Source organism: Oncorhynchus mykiss, chromosome 24 (assembly GCF_013265735.2).
Source record: "Oncorhynchus mykiss isolate Arlee chromosome 24, USDA_OmykA_1.1, whole genome shotgun sequence".
NCBI lineage: Eukaryota > Metazoa > Chordata > Actinopteri > Salmoniformes > Salmonidae > Oncorhynchus > Oncorhynchus mykiss.
The window spans coordinates 16,802,146-16,826,431 of record NC_048588.1 but is presented as its reverse complement, the minus strand read 5'-3'; the positions used below and the strand labels follow the sequence as shown (position 1 = coordinate 16,826,431).

The 24,286-nt window shown below is 44.2% G+C and overlaps 1 protein-coding gene across 2 annotated transcripts in view; it reads right to left on the bottom strand.

The window, feature by feature from the left end:
- LOC110503874 (max-binding protein MNT) overlaps positions 1-24,286 on the bottom strand; it is a 31,819-nt gene that overhangs the window by 5,123 nt on the left and 2,410 nt on the right. The window contains exons 2-5 of one of the 2 annotated variants that reach the window (XM_021582444.2): positions 16,698-17,355; positions 16,224-16,265; positions 15,302-15,413; positions 888-1,080 (exon numbers count right to left, since the gene is read on the bottom strand). In XM_021582444.2, coding sequence (XP_021438119.2) covers positions 888-1,080; positions 15,302-15,413; positions 16,224-16,265; positions 16,698-17,355 — 1,005 coding nt within the window. The remainder of the gene's footprint in view (positions 1-887; positions 1,081-15,301; positions 15,414-16,223; positions 16,266-16,697; positions 17,356-24,286) is intronic. The other variant, XM_036961591.1, reaches the window with a different exon arrangement.

Here is a 24,286-nt window from a genome sequence, read left to right as displayed (position 1 = left end):
GTGGCTGACAATACTTTTTTGCCCCACTGTATGCTTTCTAAATATAGTATAATCAAATTACAAACTATTGGACTTCACCTTGTAACTGTAAAATACATAAGTCTTAGAAAAAAATTGCATATTTTCTAAAGGTCTCTCGATCAAAAGGTTCGCCCCCATCTCTGTGAAAGTCGCACAGAGCTCTAGCTTGGCTTCCGGGTACTCGTTAGGAACACGCCTTTCAGCTCATATTAATCTTGTCTGTCTACGACAAACAGAAAGAATTGTGTTTAAAATCTATTCATTATTTTAGATTACTGGCTATAAAATCGATCTTGGAATGTGCTACAGCGACAAACCACTCTCCTGCTGCGCTATAATGTATGGATTCCAGAAATATACATTGTTAGTGGCTGTGGCACCGGGTTCCACCAGGAGTTGATGGACAGTTGGAAGAGCGAATGAAACGGTAGGAGGGACATCCCAGCTTCAAGTGGTGTCAGATATCACATCCTGCTTCACACAGGCAAAAAATAGATACTCCTGTGTCCGAGAATCAAGGCTACCGCTCAATGCATCCTATTACGATGGTGTCCATAGATCGATTTATAAGCGAAAATGTCAGTAGGACCCGGAACCATAACCACACAGGTTTCCAAAACAGGGGACTTTACATCCAATAGGTTTAATGTAATGACATGAAGGGAAAAAAAGGCAGATTATCATCAATGAATTGCAACTTGTTGTTCTGTGTAAGAAATCCCCACTGGTACCCTAGTTCACAGAAAGACCCAGGTACACGCTACAAGTATGATTACTGTAAAGTACTTGGCGACAACTGTTTAGTGTCATTATCTATAAACTGCTTCTAAATGAATCTGACTGATTAATGGATTGATTGAGCGTACCTGAGGCAGTAGAGGTAGAAGCCTGGTCGTCTTCTGGCTGAAACGTCTGTCTGAGAACACGGTCGATCTCCATGACATTCATCCATTGGCTCAGCTCGTTCTTCAGCTCAGCCAATCGCTGCTGAGTAGCGATCTTCTCCCGCGCCAGTCTCTCCATCTCATGCTCATACTCCTTCTCCTTGCGCTTTAACGTCTGTAAGACACAGAGGAAGAGGAGAGGGCTCAGTACAGTTTAAAACTCACACACTTATAAATAGGAAAATCAAATATTTCAGAAAGCTTGCTTTCATTATAATAATCACTTTAAACTGAAGTTTCTTTCATTATAATAATCACTTTAAACTGAAGTTTCTTTCATTATAATAATCACTTTAAACTGAAGTTTCTTTCATTATAATAATCACTTTAAACTGAAGTTTCTTTCATTATAATAATCACTTTAAACTGAAGTTTCTTTCATTATAATAATCACTTTAAACTGAAGTTTCTTTCATTATAATAATCACTTTAAACTGAAGTTTCTTTCATTATAATAATCACTTTAAACTGAAGTTTCTTTCATTATAATAATCACTTTAAACTGAAGTTTCTTTCATTATAATAATCACTTTAAACTGAAGTTTCTTTCATTATAATAATCACTTTAAACTGAAGTTTCTTTCATTATAATAATCACTTTAAACTGAAGTTTCTTTCATTATAATAATCACTTTAAACTGAAGTTTCACGTTCCACACAACTTCTTCAATAGAGTCAGCAACATCCACATTTTCACTCTTGGCTGGAGACTACTCCAAATGTCATCGGTCATCAATGTGAGTTTACCCCTTCATAATAAATATGATATGCCATTTGTCATAAAACTCCCCATTTGCGTTCATCTAAAGTAAGCTCTAATAAAGGCCTCTGTTTAAGCAACAGCTGCAGGGACCACTTGCATAAACCATTCTTCTCTTCTCATCAACATGACAAACAAGCCGCCCCTCATCAGTTTATTCTTTCTACTGCCTGTTACAGTACATCACACAACCAATCATAACACAAATACCATTTCCTGACCCCATGGTCTCCACTTCATCTATCCATATTGAGACAGGGCTATATGCTCTGACCAAGAGATCCTTCTCTCTCCCTGCACAGAAACTATGTCAATCATATATTACCATCAAAACGACACCACAGCCACATCCTGAGTGTTTACAACAGTCGATAGATAATGTACTGTCTAGATAATGTTTCTTCAGAAGGTCATTATGAGTCACTACTGCGTCGACTTCACTTCCACGGTAGACTGAGTTGAGTTGAGCAACTGGCTTCCTGCTGCATTCATGTTTATGGGAGTGTCATATAGCCATTTAAACAGAGGGACGAGCAGTGTGTGAGTCTAAACAGGGGGAGATTAGCAGAGGAAAACAAAGCCTGGCCAGACAGGAGCCATTCATGGCCGAGACTTGTACCAGGACCAGAAACGTTGGGATTCCAGAGAATCACAGGAAATTCCTGTGAGTGTGGCACTACAGTTGTTAGACAAGAATCAACTGTGTGCATGTCTCCTTATGCGGGCCCCTCCCATCGTTTTAAACCACATGGACACTAATGTACTACTCTGAAAGCATTACTCACAACTATTTCATAGGACTGGCAGCAGTCTAAAAGAAAGTCTTGTGCAAGCCATTTCCATGTCTGAAAAGTTCCATGTCTGTTGCTTCCTTTGACTGGATGAGCAGAAGCAACACAGACATTACAGCAAGCATCATGACCGGGCAGGGAGCACAACTGTGTGAAAGGAAGAACAGAGAGCAACCTGGATAGAGGGAGGGAGCATGGAAAGAGAGAGGTGCTGGGCAGTGGCTCTCTGACCTAGTTTATATTTTCTGGTCAGCTGTCACAGGCCTGACAAAACAGGCTGTAGTGGGCGGGGCAGGTCTGTACGAGGGAGGGCAGCAAGGATAGAGATTATACCATCTGTCGGTCTGCCTGGGAGACCAAAAACAACTAGGAAGAACACCATGATGGACACAAAATCTTTATATTGACTTTATGAGAGACAGAGACATTAAGTTGCACTCTCCCTCCTCAAAGGGTATTGCCCAATTACGACTAGGTTCAGAAGACGATGGAATCATGACTAGCCAGTCAGGAGGCTAAGAAGACTAGAATCATGAATTACCAATCAGAACGAGGCTAAAAGGACTAGAATCAAGGCTAGCCAATCAGGACAAGGCTACAAAAGGCTGGACTCATCTATGACAGAGCCATAAAGCTGTTTGCTCACAGACCTGGACTTCCTATAACTGTGTATAATGTAGCTGGTAGGTGTGGCTAGGTACAAATTCTACATTTGTACAATTACTGTACAGTATGGAAGTATAAATAGATGTCAGGCCAATTGCAGGTCTTCAGATAGGATGCCCTGCTGTCACGCACACAAACCCTATTCCTTACTATACATGACCTGTCTAGCTAGTCGACATGTGTGAACTGCTCCCTCACCCCTGAGGACAGAAAGGAGGTGTGTGTGTGATGACACTATGCAGCCTATAGGACAGGTGAGGTGTGTGATGACACTATGCAGCCTATAGGACAGGTGAAGTGTGTGATGACACTATGCAGCCTATAGGACAGGTGAAGTGTGTGTGATGACACTATGCAGCCTATAGGACAGGTGAAGTGTGTGTGTGTGATGACACTATGACAGGTAAGGTGTGTGATGAGACTGATATCTGGTCTTTAGCTCTAGACTGCACGTGTCATTCTGTCTTGATTGAAATGTTAGGGCAGAGTACAGTTAAAACAACTATGACAGCCAGTCTGGTGTTTAAGGCTCTATCAGTCCAGTAGAAGGCGTACTGCTGCAGACTCCCCTGCCTGGCTGGTGGTGAGTCACCTATTTATCCTATCCTAGACAGACCTCAGAGGGAGGTGTGTCTGTCTCATCGACAGCACTCTGCTCCAATCAGATCCCCCCAACCCCTCCTGCCCCACCTTCTACTCGCAGACCTGTCTGCATTCCTCATGTCAACAAATTAAATACTGGAGTCCCCCCATTTTGTTGTCACGGCAACAGCTGAAAACCACCATTGTTTCCTTGGCAACCCGTCAGGTGATAAGCAGCACATTGTCCCAGTGCGCCAGCTGTACCATGGTAGAATATTAAAAAAGGCATCAAAAACATACATCAGCGACCAAATAAACAATGCTATAACAACGGTTGCAGAACGCAGGCATAAAGCCAACACTAACACAGAGACAGCCGTATGTGAATGCGAGTGTGGGGGCATGTCTTTGCAAGCATGCTCATGAGAACATACGGTGGAATTCTGTGGGCCACAGCTGTACATGCCTAGTGCTATGACTCAGACAGAGAGGGAGAGAGATGCTGTATGTACTACTCACTGCCCTACAAAAACACCCAGACCCACTGAACTCACTCTGATACAACGACTATGGCCCCACCGCAGTCACTATGCCATCTAGTAGCTATCTGCGTCTAGACATTAACACACCTCTATCTGCTTGCTATACTAGCTGTAGTTTCCATCGGTACAGCTGTTCTATACTGTCCTTGAAGATAGGCAAACACTCTGCGAGGCAATCTGTACTACTATCACAGTCTAGACAGCAAGGATAGCTGCCCCTCTCCCCCATTCAAGAACATAGAACACACAGCAACAGCTAGGGTGAGACTAGATAAAAACGGTGTACCTGATAAACAGGCCAAGAACCGCAGATGGACACTACAGAACGCATGACAAGAACCCAGAGAAAGCATGGCAGCACCTCTTCAGTATCAGCCTGTATTGATCCACCCACTACTAAGTCCCTACCATCCTTAAACACAGAAAGAAAGAGCCCTGCAGCTACGACAACGCCGTCCATACTACGCCAAGGGAAGAGGGGGAGACAGGGTTACAATTAGCTTTTGTTTCATTCGCACGTGACAGACATGACTCCCTCCCTTCCCCCTTCTTTCCTCAGAGGAGTAGTGGGGCCTCTGTCTGCGTGAAATAAAGTAGAGCAGGACGCAGAGCAGGACCGGGCCGTGTGTGTGTAAACACCACTCAAGCGGCGTGACATACAATGCAGGTGCTGAGCACATGGCCCCACAGCCAGGCTGTACTCAATGACTCACTTTTGCAGCACTGCCGAGACAGATTGCGCTACGCTAGCCTAAACTAGCTAGCGTGACAGGCAAGCAGCCAACCACGTTACGGAAAAGCCACTCCTTCAGTGCACGGCACTAGCTAATTAGGCTTGGGGACACTGGTCTTTTGACTAGCGTTTGCTGTGATTGTCATTAACTGTAAACCTTTGTTGTTATCTTCTCACTGGGTCCCAAATTGGAATTGAAAACAAAAAAAGTAGCATTTTATTGGAAATAGCCCCAAATAACTACTTTTGGGTGTGTGTACGCAAGCGCTGTGTGCGTGTTTCTGTGTTAAAGCTGGGTGGTAAAATAGCCTAATTTGATAGTCCTTGTCATGTAATGAATTATATAATCTTGATGCATTGTTGCCAGTCACTATGAGGAAGAGTTGCTAAGGACGAAAGGCCACTATCAAAATCCTTTCCAATCTTTCTGACTGGCACTGTGCTTTGCTAGAACGAGAGCACTGTGAACAATACAAAACAGCAACTCTGTCATCTCGACTCCTCAATTCTTAGCGGTTGGCAGAGGATGGAGTGGCCATTACCGGCTGTGTGGAACTGAACAGCAAACTCACTTTTCTAACATCTGTTATATGCAAGCTGTGACAGTGTGAGTCAAGGTTACTTAATACAAACAGGGCTGAAGGAAATGGCACAACAACATGTAATCCTGCTGCGACAGTCTGGATAAAGGAAGAGTATGTTTTCTTAAAATTGAAAAGAGCAGAAACATTTTGTTGCTCTTGAAAAAGTGATGGTTCAAACCTGACCAAGATGCTGTTTCAACACTGCAATGACAATAGTTCAAAACAAGTAACATTCCCTTCCTTATTGCAGCTTGGGACAAAGCTCACACCCTCGCAGGGGGCCCTGACCCAAAAACACAACGTCTGACCCTCCCAACGAGATGAGATAGGATCTGGAGCTGCTTTGAAAGGACGTGTCATTGAGAATCAGAACTGAACAATTAGGTGACCCACAGTATTTTATAGGCCTCTTTTGATGACATAAATCCTTAAACAAGGCCTGGAATCAAAGAAGAAAATAAAACACTAACAATTCAAAACCTGTGATTTCATCTCAATAGAAAACAATTTTGTCTCAATCTAGACTGAATGAATTCGAAAATGTCAAATTCGTTCATTCAAAGAATTGGACTTAGTTCCTTTTCCAAGTTAATCTCTGCCCGTGAAAAAAAAACTCTAAAATCATGATCTACTCTTAAAACAGAGAAATGCTCATATTTGCAACATCAAGTACTTTGTATTATATTGATATGATCTGACATGAGCAGCTTTCCCCACCACATGGAACTGCACATTTCCCCTCCAACAGCACAGCTCTTCTTCCCAAACAGGTTCCGTCAGAGTCCTTCTGTCGCCAATGAAATCTAATAGGCTGGGTAAAATGAGCCTGGTGTTTACGGCTGTCTGTGCATGTCCCCTCCCTCTCTTTCCCTCCCCACCTTCCACCCTCCCCTCCAGTTAGCAGCTAGCTAAGTCTCCCTCCCCGGCAGTTCCAGGAGAGGAGATAGATAGCTAGCTTTAGCACTGAGCTGTGGCTGGGGGGGGTGATGTTACAAAGCTCAGGCTAGCCATGTGCTCTCTTGCTCATGCGGCCCTATGAGCAGTGTGAGGCAGGCTGGAGGGAGGGCTGAAAGAAGAGCGGGAGGAGTCCCAGTGTTGAGCAATCCAGGGTTTAAGAGTTCCAGCATGGTGTACATAGCCAGTCTCCCTTTCTCCCTAGCCATCTCTCACACACAGCCATTCTCCCTTTCTCCCTAGCCATCTCTCACACACAGCCATTCTCCCTAGCCATCTCTCACACACAGCCATTCTCCCTTTCTCCCTAGCCATCTCTCACACACAGCCATTCTCCCTAGCCATCTCTCACACACAGCCATTCTCCCTAGCCATCTCTCACACACAGCCATTCTCCCTAGCCATCTCACACACACAGCCATTCTCCCTAGCCATCTCACACACACAGCCATTCTCCCTAGCCATCTCACACACACAGCCATTCTCCCTAGCCATCTCACACACACAGCCATTCTCCCTAGCCATCTCTCACACACAGCCATTCTCCCTAGCCATCTCTCACACACAGCCATTCTCCCTAGCCATCTCTCACACACAGCCATTCTCCCTAGCCATCTCTCACACACAGCCATTCTCCCTAGCCATCTCTCACACACAGCCATTCTCCCTAGCCATCTCTCACACACAGCCATTCTCCCTAGCCATCTCTCACACACAGCCATTCTCCCTAGCCATCTCACACACAGCCATTCTCCCTTTCTCCCTAGCCATCTCTCACACACAGCCATTCTCCCTAGCCATCTCTCACACACAGCCATTCTCCCTAGCCATCTCTCACACACAGCCATTCTCCCTAGCCATCTCTCACACACAGCCATTCTCCCTAGCCATCTCTCACACACAGCCATTCTCCCTAGCCATCTCACACACAGCCATTCTCCCTTTCTCCCTAGCCATCTCACACACAGCCATTCTCCCTTTCTCCCTAGCCATCTCTCACACACAGCCATTCTCCCTAGCCATCTCTCACACACAGCCATTCTCCCTAGCCATCTCTCACACACAGCCATTCTCCCTAGCCATCTCACACACACAGCCATTCTCCCTAGCCATCTCACACACACAGCCATCTCACACACACAGCCATTCTCCCTAGCCATCTCTCACACACAGCCATTCTCCCTAGCCATCTCTCACACACAGCCATTCTCCCTAGCCATCTCTCACACAGCCATTCTCCCTAGCCATCTCTCACACACAGCCATTCTCCCTAGCCATCTCTCACACACAGCCATTCTCCCTAGCCATCTCTCACACACAGCCATTCTCCCTAGCCATCTCTCACACACCATTCTCCCTTTCTCCCTAGCCATCTCTCACACAGCCATTCTCCCTTTCTCCCTAGCCATTCTCCCTTTCTCCCTAGCCATCTCTCACACAGCCATTCTCCCTTTCTCCCTAGCCATCTCTCTCACACAGACATTCTCCCTTTCTCCCTAGCCATCTCACACAGCCATTCTCCCTTTCTCCAGAGCCATCTCTCACACAGCCATTCTCCCTTTCTCCCTAGCCATCTCTCACACACAGCCATTCTCCCTTTCTCCCTAGCCATCTCTCACACACAGCCATTCTCCCTTTCTCCCTAGCCATCTCTCACACACAGCCATTCTCCCTTTCTCCCTAGCCATCTCTCACACACAGCCATTCTCCCTTTCTCCCTAGCCATCTCTCACACACAGCCATTCTCCCTTTCTCCCTAGCCATTCTCCCTTTCTCCCTAGCCATCTCTCACACAGCCATTCTCCCTTTCTCCCTAGCCATCTCTCACACAGACATTCTCCCTTTCTCCCTAGCCATCTCTCACACAGCCATTATCCCTTTCTCCAGAGCCATCTCTCACACAGCCATTCTCCCTTTCTCCCTAGCCATCTCTCACACACAGCCATTCTCCCTTTCTCCCTAGCCATCTCTCACACACAGCCATTCTCCCTTTCTCCCTAGCCATCTCTCACACACAGCCATTCTCCCTTTCTCCCTAGCCATCTCACACACAGCCATTCTCCCTTTCTCCCTAGCCATCTCACACACAGCCATTCTCCCTTTCTCCCTAGCCATCTCTCACACAGCCATTCTCCCTTTCTCCCTAGCCATCTCACACAGCCATTCTCCCTTTCTCCCTAGCCATCTCTCACACAGCCATTCTCCCTTTCTCCCTAGCCATCTCTCACACACAGCCATTTTAAAACGTATTATATCAAACAGCAGCAATTAGATCAGAAAAACATTCCATGTTACAGACCACATCTTAAGAAGTCATAAAGTAGTAAAGTAACTAATACAGCCTAACAAAGGACAACTAACTACTGTAGGAGAAAATGTCTTGAGAAAAACAGCTCAAACCGACAAGCAAGGAAAGTAAAAATCTGCTTGCAAGCAGGCAGCCTTAAATGCAAGTTCAGCCTTAAATGAAAGTTCCTTGTCGGTTTGGTCTCTAGCTTACTCAGTCACTTCTATGAAAGGAGGAAGAAATGAAACAAGGAAGTGTGACTTGACTTCTCAGCAGAGTGGCTGTTGGCGAGAAGTAACCTCGCAGTGACAGTAACCTCGGTGGAAAACAAGAGAAGAGGCATGCTCTGATAAGAGACCGGGCCTGGAGATAACATGATCAGAGTTTCCATTCATAAAGAGTCTCAGAGTAGGAGTGCTGATCTAGTATCAGGTCGCTCCTAACCAAAATAATTGAATTCATTATGATCTAAAAGGCAAAACTGATCCTAGATCAGCACTCCTACCCAGGAGGCCATGTTGCTCAAACAAAGATGACAGACAAAATAAATAAAAAGTTTAACTAGGCATGTCAGCTAAGAACAAATTCTTATTTACAATGATGGCCTACCAAAAGGTCCTCCTGCGGGGACGGAGGTTGGGATAAAAAAACTAAAAAATATAGGACCAAACACACATCACAAGAGACACCACAACACTACATAGAGAGAGAGCTAAGACAACATAGCATGGCAGCAACACAACATGACAATAACATGGTAGCAACACAACATGGTAGCAGCACAAAACATGGTACAAACATTATTGGGCACAGACAACAGCACAAAGGGCAAGGTAGGGATATGCGTCAACAACAACCTTGGGAAAATCCTATGCATTATCATTAACAGCAGACTCATACATTTCCTCAGTGAAAACAACGTACTGAGCAAATGTCAAATTGGCTTTTTACCAAAGTACCGTATGACAGACCACGTATTCACCCTGCACACCCTAATTGACAAATAAACAAACCAAAACAAAGGCAAAGGCAAAGACTTCTCATGCTTTGTTGATTTAAAAAAAAGAAGCCTTTGACTCAATTTGGCATGAGGGTCTGCTATACAAATTGATGGAAAGTGGTGTTGGGGGGGGGGGGGGGGGGGAGAACATACGACATTATAAAATCCATGTACACAAACAACAAGTGTGCAGTTAAATTGGCAAGAAACACACATTTCTTTCCACAGGGCCATGCAGCTTAAGCCACACCCTCTTCAACAAAAATATCAACGAATTGGTGAGGGCACAAGAAGTCTGCAGCACCCGGCCTCACCCTACTAGAATCCAAAGTCAAATGTCTACTGTTTTCTGATGATCTGGTGCCTCTGTCACAAACCAAGGAAGCACCTAGAGATGTTCTGCATAGATTCAGCCAGACCTGGGCCCTGACAGACCTGGGCCCTGACAGTAAATCTCAGTAAGACAAAATACAATGTACAATATACAATATACAATGTGAGCAAATGAGGTGAGATAAGGGCAAAAAAATGGCCATGGTGGCGAAGTAAATACAATATAGCAAGTAAAAAAATAAAATAATAAATAAACACTGGAATGGTAGATTTGCAGTGGAAGAATGTGCAAGGTAGAGAGAAATAATGGGGTGCAAAGGAACAAAATAACTACAGTAGGGGTGGTAGTTGTTTGGGCTAAATTATAGACGGGCTATGTACAGGTGCAGTAATCTGTGAGCTGCTCTGACAGCTGGTGCTTAAAGTTATAGAACCCATTGCCCTTCATCGTTGTGAAGTCTGGGGTCCGCTCACCAACAAAGATTTCACAAAATGGGACAAACGCCAAATTAAGACTGCATGCAGAATTCTGCTAAAATATCCTGTGTACAATGTAAAACACGAAATATTGCATGCAGAGCAGAATTAGGCAGATACCAGCTAATTATCAAAATCCAGAAAAAAATATATATTTCTACAACCACCTAAAAGGAAGTGACCTGTTGCCACAAGAAAAGGGCAACCAATGAAGAACAAACACCATTGTAAACACAACCCATATTTACGTTTATTAATTTTCCCTTTTGTACTTTAACTATTTGCACATCGCTACAACACTGTGTGTGTGTGTGTGTGTGTGTGTGTATGTGTATATACACTGCTCAAAAAAATAAAGGGAACACTTAAACAACACAATGTAACTCCAAGTCAATCACACTTCTGTGAAATCAAACTGTCCACTTAGGAAGCAACACTGATTGACAATAAATTTCACATGCTGTTGTGCAAATGGAATAGACAACAGTTCCTATGCTTCCTGGCTGATGTGGTCACTTTTGAATGTTGGCGGTGCTTTCACTCTAGTGGTAGCATGAGACGGAGTCTACAACCCACACAAGTGGCTCAGGTAGTGCAGCTCATTCAGGATGGCACATCAATGCGAGCTGTGGCAAGAAGGTTTGCTGTGTCTGTCAGCGTAGTGTCCAGAGCATGGAGGCACTACCAAGAGACAGGCCAGTACATCAGGAGACGTGGAGGAGGCCGTAGGAGGGCAACAACCCAGCAGCAGGACCGCTACCTCTGCCTTTGTGCAAGGAGGCGCACTGCCAGAGCCCTGCAAAATGACCTCTAGCAGGCCACAAATGTGCATGTGTCTCCTCAAACGGTCAGAAACAGACTCCATGAGGGTGGTAGGAGGGCCCGACGTCCACAGGTGGGGGTTGTGCTTACAGACCAACACCGTGCAGGACGTTTAGCATTTGCCAGAGAACACCAAGATTGGCAAATTCGACACTGGCTCTTCACAGATGAAAGCAGGTTCACACTGAGCACATGTGACAGAGTCTGGAAACGCCGTGGAGAACGTTCTGCTGCCTGCAACATCCTCCAGCATGACCGGTTTGGCGGTGGGTCAGTCGTGGTGTGGGGCGGCATTTCTTTGGGGGGGGCCGCACAGCCCTCCATGTGCTCACCAGAGGTAGCCTGACTGCCATTAGGTACCGAGATGAGATCCTCAGACCCCTTGTGAGACCATATGCTGGTGCGGTTGGCCCTGGGTTCCTCCTAATGCAAGACAATGCTAGACCTCATGTGGCTGGAGTGTCAGCAGTTCCTGCAAGAGGAAGGCACTGATGCTATGGACTGGCCCGCCCATTCCCCAGACCTGAATCCAATTGAGCACATCTGGGACATCATGTCTCGCTCCATCCACCAACGCCACGTTGCACCACAGACTATCCAGGAGTTGGCGGATGCTTTAGTCCAGGTCTGGGAGGAGATCCCTCAGGAGACCATCCGCCACCTCATCAGGAGCATGCCCAGGCGTTGTAGGGAGGTCATACAAGCACGTGGAGGCCACACACACTACTGAGCCTCATTTTGACTTGTTTTAAGGACATTACATCAAAGTTGGATCAGCCTGTAGTGTGGTTTTCCACTTTAATTTTGAGTGTGACTCCAAATCCAGACCTCCATGGGTTGATAAATTTGATTTCCATTGATAATTGTTGTGTGATTTTGTTGTCAGCACATTCAACTATGTAAAGAAACGTATTTAATAAGAATATTTCATTCATTCAGATCTAGGATGTGTTATTTTAGTGTTCCCTTTATTTTTTTGAGCAGTGTATATCACACACATATGAGATTTGAAATGTCTATTATTTTGTAACTTTGAGTGTAATGCTGCTAGCTGCAGCGACTGAAGGGCTGCCAGCATCACTGTCCAAAGATGAATCAAACGAAAAGTAATCCTCTGCCCAAATCCTCTTATTCAAACTCTGGTGTGGTGCTCATTGGTCACATTAGTAGACTGCCCCACCCTTTGCCCCCAACCTAAAGTAACAAAAAAAATGGAAGAGGGGATCAAGAGGGGGCATGTAGGGAGAGAGAGGCGCGTGCAGTCGGGAAACACGTGCCTGCCCTGCACCGGACTTTTAAAACACCCCTCCCATCTCTTCCCTCGCTCTACTCTTCTTTCTACCCCTCCCTTGCTCTCCCCTAACCCACCACTATTGGAGTGCAACCAATAACAATTAGGGACGAGAACTGCGTGACTCAGCACGACTTCTACTACTAGTCAACTGTTACCAAGGAGAGAGGCCTGCTATAGGCTAGTGGGTGTGTGTGTACTGAGCTTGTCTATCAGGAAACGCTGCTCAGTCTGAGCTCCATAGACAGTAGTACTGAGAAGGAGCCTCTTACAGTAAACTGATCAGTAAAAGGGAAGACCGGAGGATGAGATGGTTTTATAGCAACATGAAGCAACTATGCACACGTAGGCCTGTGTCGCATACTTATTATAACTTCGAAGACTGGTGGGAGTTTACAACATACACTATTCAAGATATTTTTTTTATACCAGTATTCAGTCCTGCAAAAGTGCATTATTAAGATGGAAATATATTACAATGTACTGAAAATCTTAAATGAAATAAAAATCCTGATTTCCCTCTTCACTAAATAAGCGTATGTTAAATTCCTAAAAGTGGAGGACCATGCTAGTGTAAATACATCAAGAGTGGAATATATCTGTAGTTGTTTGTTTGTTTCCTGGCCAGTACGTGCTTTAAATACATCCTAAATCCAGCTTGGCTGTCGAGGGGGGGGGGGGGGGGGGGTGCTGGGTCAGTCTGCTAGTCGAACACGCCACACTAACACGTCAGCGTTCCCTCATCACACAGAGAGGGAGGCAGGGGGAGGAGGGAGATTGGGTGACATGAGTTCTCTGTACACCCACACTGCCCTAGTTTCCCTCTCTCCTAGTCTCTCATAGCCCTCCCTAGCCCCCCCCCCATGCACCTCCCAGGGAGGAAAACCCCACCGCTGCCACCAACATACAAGATCAGATCCTCACCAGCACCAGAGGTGGGGGTGCACAGGAAAGTAGTGTGTGTGCATATTAAACAAGCACACACACAGCAAACATAGCAACAGGAACTCGATCACATCACTCCTGAGTTAAAGTAGCTCAGTCGAAGACCTTTGTACACCGGTCATCTGCTTGCACACAGCTTTCGATATACTCCCTGCCAGTATCACACATCATGACTCATTGAACCACAATTACAGTCATTCCTGTTTCAACCACAAAAGTCCATTAAAAAAGGTTTTAATCACATGAGATTAGGTTTTATAAAGCTTTTTATTAAGATTATCTTTAATCAATCTTTCAAAAAGGTTTTAATGAACTCTTTGTACATTTTCATTGGAGACTCTGTTCCGCCTATACCCAAAAGGCAACAGAGCATATCCAGACAGTTTAGCTTTCTGCTTGAGACTAGAAACTTCCTTCCCTCCCCTGGACTAACCAGACCAGACTTAATGACGTTGCCAAGAACACCAAGGACCCTAGGATATACAAAGCAGCTCCAATTTCAGCCTACTGGCACTAACACAAAATAAGGATTGTTATCATCTTTAGTTCATTTTAAATTAATTGCCATTTTGTAACAGACAGTTTGCCCACACAAGAAACCACCTGTAGATGTGGTGGAATATACACCATCAGTTCACACTGAAGAAGCAACAGAAAAGTTCAGTGCTTAGACAGTTCCTAGCAACACCACCAGACAGTACACCAGGGGTCGGCAACAGGCAGCCCGCAGTCCAAAACCAACCCGCGAGTGATTTATTTTGTCCCCCCCCCCAAAGTATTTTAGTTTTTTGTCCCCCCAAAAATGTTGTGCCTGTAAAAAAATATATTCAAATGTTAAAAGAAAATGACAAAACTAAATAAAAAGTTGGTCAAAAAAACAAACCAAAAATGTAAATCACTAGAAATTCTGCAATTTAAAAAAACTAATTTGTCACTGTTCACCAAGTATTCTCACAAATAAAAAAAGGAAACGCAATGTAATCAAGGTATGAAATTGTTATTTTCAAATACAAATCTCACTTGGTCTTAGTCAATTCGCAGTGTACAAATTATTATAATCATGTTCTGGCCCCTGATCGGTCTGCGGCTGACTTTAAACATTTTTTAAACTTTATTTAACTAGGCAAGTCAGTAAGGAACAAATTCTTATTTACAATGACGGCATAGGAACAGTGGGTTAACTGCTTTGTTCAGGGGCAGAACAACAGATTTTTACCATGTCAGCTCTGGGATTCAATCTAGCAACCTTCCGGTTACTAGTATAATGCTCTAACCACTAGGCTACCTTCTGCCCCAAATCTAGTTGCCTACCCCTGCAGTACACGGTCTGCCAACAACACTTATATTAAATTATCCACAAGTATAAAACTCCAACTTCGTTACTGGAAAAAAGCTTCTTCAAACAAAGCTTCACAGAAAACTGACCCTGCTCCCCTTGACAGGGAAACAATCAACATTGGAAAACTAGAAAAGCCACAGTAAATTCAATTGTGAAAATCGACACTGAATTCAACAACTCAGTAGTAGTTTCTCCTTTGCTCAGCCATGCAGTTCTTCTAGGTTGCTTACCTGTATATATCGGAGGGCGCTCCTCAGGACACTGAGGTTAGAGGTCTTCTTCTCGTCTGCATTGGGGATGTTTTTCTTCAGGGTGTCAAAGCACTCTTTCAGGTGAGCACGTCTGAGTGTAAGGGATGGAGGGATGAAGGCAGAGAGAAGAGCCTTTTAGTGAGAGGAAGAGGCAGGACGAGACGTCATTTCACATATTCAGATTCAAAAAGAACAAAAATGCTGCAAACCAATCTACCATTTGGGATTTATAAATCATTCCTAGTAACATGACACATTGAACAGGTTTCTGTTTCCTGGTAAAACATCTCTGATAAAGGATACAGGCAGGGGTACGGCAACAACTCCCCTGCTTAGTCCCGTTCTGGGCATTATAACCCTACTATTACAGTACATGGAAGTACTAGCAGAATAAGCAGAACATTCAAAGCCATTAACAAGTCCAAGATGTCAATTATCGTCTGACAAATGCAATAGCTATAGATTAGCCATAAGTGAATAAATGGGAGAATACGTTGTTCTTAGAACAGGACAGAGAAGCAAGCAAGCAACTCGGTTGAAAAAAAGACGTGGGCAATAAGTGGGCTCCCGAGGTGCGCAGTGGTCTAAGGCACTGTATCTCAGTGCAAGAGGCATCACTACAGTCCCCGTCGAATCAAGGCTGTATCACATCCAGCCGTGATTGGGAGTCCCATAGGGCGGCACACAATTGGCCTAGCGTTGTGCGGGTTTGGCCAGGGTAGGCCGTCATTGTAAATAAGAATGTTCTTAACCTGACTTACCTAGTTAAATAAAAAGGTTCAATTATACATTTAAAAAATATATAAAAATAAAAGTGCACACCTAATCTCAACCTTAAACTGTCCTGTGCAAAGTCCCTCTTTGTTTAATAAAGGCGACCATGGGAGAGAGATGCACCCACCTGTTTTTCTCAAGCTTGTTATGTACTTCTCTTGTCCCTGCCCTGTAAAAGCACAGATCGGAGCACATTATAAGATTGGGTGTCCAGAATGGGCAAGACGATGAGACTCACAGAACAAGAATCAAAATCAACCAACAAATATAAAGTACTCCATCATCTTCTACTTTACTTCAACAATATACTGTATAATATGCACAGGGAGCTAATTGGATCTGATTATTGCACAATTGTCCAATCAGGACATACCCATTATGAAGTACATAAGCCAAGAATCATTTAGTCCAAGAATCCTTCAGTGCAGTGACTTTTTATGGTTCGTGATTCTTCCGATACCGTTTGTGCCTTACCACTCAACAAGTGACTGACAATCACAGGCACAGTTGAAGACAAAGTAAAACTAAAAGGCAAATGGAGGAAAAAATCCAAACAAAGTTCAAACCATCCTCTCCTATAAATAACTAAATAGCCACTTACCCTCCAGGCCTCTTCTTCCCGTCCAGGTCAGGGGGGCTGCCTCGGCCCCCAACAGGGCTGGTCTGGCCTCCACACGGAGTCTGGGGGGGCCCTGGCTGGGGGAGTAAGGAATGCAGCTGGGAGGCTGAGACGATGGAGCCAGGTTGCACCAGCTGGGGAGACTTCTGCTGTTGTTGCTTCTGCAGCAGTTTATGGGTTCCAGATTGAGGGGAAACAATCTGTGGAAGGTGATGGTGGTGATGATTCTGCTTGTGGTTTCCAGATTGAGCCAAAGACAAGTGGTGGGAGTGGTCTGTCGTCACCTGAGGAGAGAGAGCCAAAAGCACACCCTGTCCCTGGTGGCCCTGCCCTGGAGAGTGAGGGTCCCTCCTGGGGGAGGACAGGTGGGGTGCTGCCCCAGCCTGGGGGGAAGAGGGGGTTGGGACGGTGGGGGGCAGACCTGTGTGGTTGGAGGTCATCGTGGGGATAGGGATGACAGTCATGGAGGGGGGCGGCAGCGGGGGCGGGACAAAGGCGGGGCAGCGCTCTGAGTAGGGGCAGGAGTCTTCTGCTCGGGTCACATAGTTCATCTGGATGGGGGAGGAGTAGGTAGTGACATCATTGCGTTTGTGGTCAGATAGCGGTTCGAGGCGAAGCTTCTCCCGCAGCTCATTCTCCTCTGTGGGGAGAGAAAGACGGCATGGTTAGAGGACAGAGCATGCTAACAGTTAGAGCAGCAAGGTTAAGTACCAGCAGAAACATTTCACAACATTTCTAGCGTTCTCTGACTAATCTCCCTCTAGTGAGTTTGACAGCCGGGTTCACTCATCAACGAACACTACAAATCAATAAAACAAAAAAGAGGGGAGGGAGGAAAACTAGAATAGCTGGAAGAATTCAGCCAGCCATTCACCTAGCTAGCAGTGTTCACAGCTTACATTGCCGGTGTATGGTCTGAATTGAAATAGGATGCCAGACACTGACATACGTTCATACCAGACCTGTAGGCATAGACCTCATCCTGCCTCCTGGAACTCTGCCAGCTTATAAGAGCCGTATAATGCAGCCGCAATGCCTTGCCTGCCAGAACAGTGAAACTAGTTACAATAATTGACATTATACTAAACAGAGCTTGTCTTTGAGGGAATCCTGTAGTGCACTATATAGAAAATAGGTGCCATTTCCAAGTCCTCATTACGTTGCGCTTCTTGGTGCTGGCTGGTTGCCTGGCTACATGACAAACTCAATGCTGTTTATTCTTTAAACGAGTTGATTCACACAGGTCTGGAGTAGAGGTCGACCAAAAACAGATACCGATTATTCGAGGATCAAAAAAAAGATACAGATTAAATCGGACGATTTTTAAAAATGTATTTATTTGTAATAATGACAATTACAACACTACTGAATGAACACTTATTTTAACTTAATATAACACATCAATAAAAATAAATTTAGCCTCAATTTAGCTTAAATAATGCAAAAACAAAGTGTCGGAGAAGAAAGTAAAAGTGCAATATTTGCCATGTAAGAAAGCTAACGTTTAAGTTCCTTGCTCAGAACAGATGAAAGCTGGTGGTTCCTTTTAACATGAGTCTTCAATATTCCCAGGTAAGAAGTTTTAGGTTGAGGTCATTATAGGAATTATAGGACTATTTCTCTCTATACCATTTGTATTTCATATACCTTTGACTATTGGATGTTCTTATAGGCACTTTAGTATTACCAGTGTAACAGTATAGCTTCCGTCCCTCTCCTCGCCCCTACCTGGGCTCCAACCAGGAACACAACGACAGCCACCCTCGAAGCATCGTTACCCATCGCTCCACAAAAGCCGTGGCCCTTGCAGAGCAAGGGGAACAATTACTCCAAGTCTCAGAGCGAGTGACGAGTTTGAAACACTATTAGCGTGCACCCCACTAACTAGCCAGCCATTTCACATTGGTTACACCAGCCTAATCTCAGGAGTTTATAGGCTTGAAGTCATAAACAGCTCAATGCTTGAAGCATTACGAAGAGCTGCTGGCAATCGCACGAAAGTGCCGTTTGAATGAATGCTTACGAGCCTGCTGCTGCCTACCACCACTCAGTCAGACTGTTCTATCAAATAATAGACTTAATTATAACATAATAACACACAGAAATACGAGCCTTAGGTCATTAACATAGTCCGGAAACTAGCATTTCGAAAATAAAACGTTTATTCTTTCAGTGAACGACGAAACCGTTCCGTATTTTATTTAACGGGTGGCATCCATAAGTCTAAATATCCCTGTTAACATTGAAGGTTGTGCAATGTATATCATAATTACGTAAAATTCTGGCAAATTAGATCGCAACGAGCCAGGCGGCACAAACTGTCGCATATACCCTGACGCTGCATGCAATGAATGCAAGAGAAGTGACAACTTCCCTAGTTAAAATAAATTCATGTTAGCAGGCATTATTAACTAAATATGCATGTTTAAAAAATACAGTGCCTTGCGAAAGTATTCGGCCCCCTTGAACTTTGCAACCTTTTGCCACATTTCAGGCTTCAAACATAAAGATATAAAACTGTATTTTTTTGTGAAGAATCAACAACAAGTGGGACACAATCATTAAGTGGAATGACATTTATCGGATATTTCAAACTTTAACAAATCAAAAACTGAAAAATTGGGCGTGCAAAATTATTCAGCCCCCTTAAGTTAATACTTTGTAGCGCCACCTTTTGCTGCGATTACAGCTGTAAGTCGCTTGGGGTATGTCTCTATCAGTTTTGCACATCGAGAGACTGACATTTTTTCCCATTCCTCCTTGCAAAACAGCTCGAGCTCAGTGAGGTTGGATGGAGAGCATTTGTGAACAGCAGTTTTCAGTTCTTTTCACAGATTCTCGATTGGATTCAGGTCTGGACTTTGACTTGGCCCTTCTAACACCTGGATATGTTTATTTTTGAACCATTCCATTGTAGATTTTGCTTTATGTTTTGGATCATTGTCTTGTTGGAAGAGAAATCTCCGTCCCAGTCTCAGGTCTTTTGCAGACTCCATCAGGTTTTCTTCCAGAATGGTCCTGTATTTGGCCCATCCATCTTCCCATCAATTTTAACCATCTTCCCTGTCCCTGCTGAAGAAAAGCAGGCCCAAACCATGATGCTGCCACCACCATGTTTGACAGTGGGGATGGTGTGTTCAGCTGTGTTGCTTTTACGCCAAACATAACGTTTTGCATTGTTGCCAAAAAGTTCAATTTTGGTTTCATCTGACCAGAGCACCTTCTTCCACATGTTTGGTGTGTCTCCCAGGTGGCTTGTGGCAAACTTTAAATGACACTTTTTATGGATATCTTTAAGAAATGGCTTTCTTCTTGCCACTCTTCCATAAAGGCCAGATTTGTGCAATATACGACTGATTGTTGTCCTATGGATAGAGTCTCCCACCTCAGCTGTAGATCTCTGCAAGTTCATCCAGAGTGATCATGGGCCTCTTGGCTGCATCTCTGATCAGTCTTCTCCTTGTATGAGCTGAAAGTTTAGAGGGACGGCCAGGTCTTGGTAGATTTGCAGTGGTCTGATACTCCTTCCATTTCAATATTATCGCTTGCACAGTGCTCCTTGGGATGTTTAAAGCTTGGGAAATCTTTTTGTATCCAAATCCGGCTTTAAAAACTTCTTCACAACAGTATCTCGGACCTGCCTGGTGTGTTCCTTGTTCTTCATGATGCTCTCTGCGCTTTTAACGGACCTCTGAGACTATCACAGTGCAGGTGCATTTATACAGAGACTTGATTACACACAGGTGGATTGTATTTATCATCATTAGTCATTTAGGTCAACATTGGATCATTCAGAGATCCTCACTGAACTTCTGGAGAGAGTTTGCTGCACTGAAAGTAAAGGGGCTGAATAATTTTGCACGCCCAATTTTTCAGTTTTTGATTTGTTAAAAAAGTTTGAAATATCCAATAAATGTCATTCCACTTCATGATTGTGTCCCACTTGTTGTTGATTCTTCACAAAAAAATACAGTTTTATATCTTTATGTTTGAAGCCTGAAATGTGGCAAAAGGTCGCAAAGTTCAAGGGGGCCGAATACTTTCGCAAGGCACTGTATATACACTTGTGTATTGATTTTAAGAAAGGCGTTGATGTTTATGGTTAGGTACACATTGGTGCAACGACAGTGCTTTTTTGCGAATGCGCTTGTTAAATCACCCGTTTGGCGAAGTAGGCTATGATTCAATGATAAATTAACAAGCTAGATAAACTAGTAATATCAACCATGTGTAATTAACTAGTGATTATGTTAAGATTGATTGCTTTTAATAAGATAAGTTTATGCTAGCTAGCACCTTACCGTGGCTCCTTGCTGCACTCGCATAACAGGTAGTCAGCCTGCCACGCAGTCTCCGTGGAGTGTATGTAGTGTATGCAATGTAATTGGCCATGATCGGTGTCTAAAAATGCCGATTACGGATTGTTATTAAAAGTTGAAAATCGTCCATTCCGATTAATCGGTCGACCTCTAGTCTGTAGTATGACAGGAGAACTGACTGACAGTGTGTGTGGTAAAATCTGTGCTGCACTCAGTTTGTGAGATTATTGTATATATTTTTTGAATAGGGAGTGGGGTATATTCCAAGGTCAGTGTGTCCAAGTAAAAGCAGGTTTTATGCCACTAGCCCCATCCCATTCATACTGGCATAGTTCCAATGTAAAAAGGGATATATTCTGTTGGGATATTACAAGCTTCTGTAATTCCCCAAACTAAATCTCCTTACTGGAGACCCATATGCAACGACTGTAGTATGTGTAGGGCTACATACTGTAAAGAAGAGTATGTGAAACTTAGAGCAGAAGCAGAATTGTTTTTCTGGGAAACTTCCTTCTGTGATATCTCCACATCTACTGAGAGCACGGAGAGAAAGAGAGAGACTTGTCTGTTAGAACAGTTCAGTACTGATACTCTTAACATAAAAGTCCACGTGCTGTCCTTTGAGAATGAGCTCACATTGTGTTGAAAGAACAAGGAATACGCAATATCGTCTCAGAGTGGGGGAGAAAAGACGACAATCTGGACAAGCCAGAGAGACAAAGGAAAAGAGGGGGTTGAATCCCTGAGTTCTAGCAACGACCTCACCTATCTTCATCCAATCAGATTGGAGAATCACCCCCCCCCCCCCCCCCCCCCCCCCAACAGCACGTGTTTCAATGTGTAGATACTAGGGGGGAGGGGGGGGGGGGTTGTCCAGTTGCCATGGTAACATCAGTGTTAGAACCCGTCAGACACAAGAGAGCTTTTACAGCAATCCTTTACGTTGATAAGGGGTGGAGCAGGGCCATGCCAAGTCTGGCCATTACAGCAAGTTAGCTACACAATGTTGTCTTCTTCCCTTCGACCACCATATCCAATTGGGTTGTTCTGAGAACCTTTCAGAAGTGTGGGAGATAGAGGTCATACAATGGATTGGGCCCAAGCTGTGGTAGTTTACCTGAGTAACGGGAGGGTATAGCTGACTGTAGTCAAAAATATTGACAAAAGCGAAAGTCTCAAAGTATAGCATAACAGTGTGTCTGTCAGTCACAATAACGCTCTCTGCCTGTGCATCATCCAAAAGAGGCTAATGCCATAACATACATGGAACATGATTTCACAGTGAACACAGGCATTGGACATATTTTCTTCATAGCCAGGAACAAGCAACAGCTCTGCTCTCCCCAGCACAGCAGAGGCCAGATCATCAGAGACACTGAAAGCCACCCCAGTCTTAAATAAGAGTCTCAAATAAATAGCAGATCATAGCCGCGGGAAGTAGTTTAGGGGTGCTGCGATATCGTTCTTCGAGTGTGGGTGGGGGTTGCCCACATGCTCCAGACGGCTATCGGGTCGCTAATACAGGACTATTAAAGGCCCACTGCACTACTTTTGTGAAATGTTTTGTAAATCGACCTGAACATGGCCGATTTAAGTTAGTAAAAATAAAATGTTCAAGACCAGGGTTGTATTAGTGCACACCCTAGCACTGTCATCAGTGTAAACAACACCATCATTAGTTTTTAACCACCACCTCAGGCCTTTCCACTACACTCATTAGTGACAAATTGCAGTCAGAGTTCAAAGTTCAGGAGCCCTGAGAAGTTGCAGTCCATTAAGTGCTCTCCTCCCAAATACAAGAACAACCCATAAAACCCCAGGAGGACTAGATTGGTTCGGACAAACCCCAGAAGGATTGGTTCGGACAAACCCCAGAAGGATTGGTTCAACCTTGCCCAGTCACACACCCAGAGTAGGATTCAAAAGGTCAAACTGAGTACATCAAATACAAAGCCAGCACTGTCTAATTCCACTCTACAAGTACATGAGAAGAATGGTCCTTTACAAACCCATTCCAGAGATCAACCCCTGCCCAGAGCTAGGAATAAGTCCTTCTCTACATGCATCCGAGGATGGTCCTTTAAAAACCCATTACATACTTAAAACCTCCCTTTAAGTGCAGAGTACAGAGTGTTGAAACTCCTAAATCAAATAGTATTGGTCGCTTACACATATTTTGCAGATGCTCTCACGGGTGTAGTGAAACACTTATGTTCCTAGCTCCAACAGTGCAGTAATACCTAATAATACACATTAATATAAGGACAGGCGATGTCAGAGTCCGGAAAATAAATATATATCGTGTGTATTGCTATTATTGACAGTATATTAACATAAAATATGTATACAGCAGTAGTATGATGAGCCATGACTAGAATACAGTACAACCATAGTGGGTAAAACTATGTAAACATTAAAGTGACTAGCATTCAATGACTATGTACACAGGTCATTACCCCTCTGTCCTCTGCAAATTAATGACAAATCAAGAAACTGACTGGTGAGTAGGAAGCTGTGGATAAGGTAGAGGAAGGGGTTGTTGTTACTTTTACCATCTTGGTTCTCAACCCATGAGTAATCAGAAGGGAAAGCATTGACCTAAGATGTGAGAGAATGATGCCACTCCTTGGTTTCCGGAAAAATCGGAGAAACAGTTGAGTATAGCCTAGTTCTCATGCAATTTATAAACATAATTTTGTAAATCAACGTGAGAGTCAAGTCTGGTATAAGTTTGTTTGTCAACGGCATTAGTCTGTCAATTAAAACACTTTCCAATAACCTTATTTTCTTCAGTAAATTGGTTGACTCGAGACTACAATGAGCTCATATATAATAACATACACACTTTCAAAGTACACGAAAAACAAGATTCAGTGAGAGGAGTTACTTGGTTAATGTTTGCTTGACTTACTAAATATCTAATGAAATTTTGCATCGTTGTTTTCAGCTCTGTAGCCTTGATAGAATGGAGTTAAAAACATGTGTAGTTCCACTTATAACCACTGCACATAGCAGAGGAGTGAGTACAGTCGAGCGGGAGAAACACTGCCCTACTTTCTTCCACACTGACCAGCAGCAGCAGCACTAGAGAGAAGAGAACAGGGCGGGAGGGGGCCTCCGAGTGTAGGAGTGCCGAGCATGCACGTGGTGAAACGGCCGGCCCCCGTTGCAGATATGGGGCATCATCAATTTGGACACGTCACCAGCAACACGCAAAAAAAATTACGTGTTTAGCGCGTGAGCCGAAGGTTC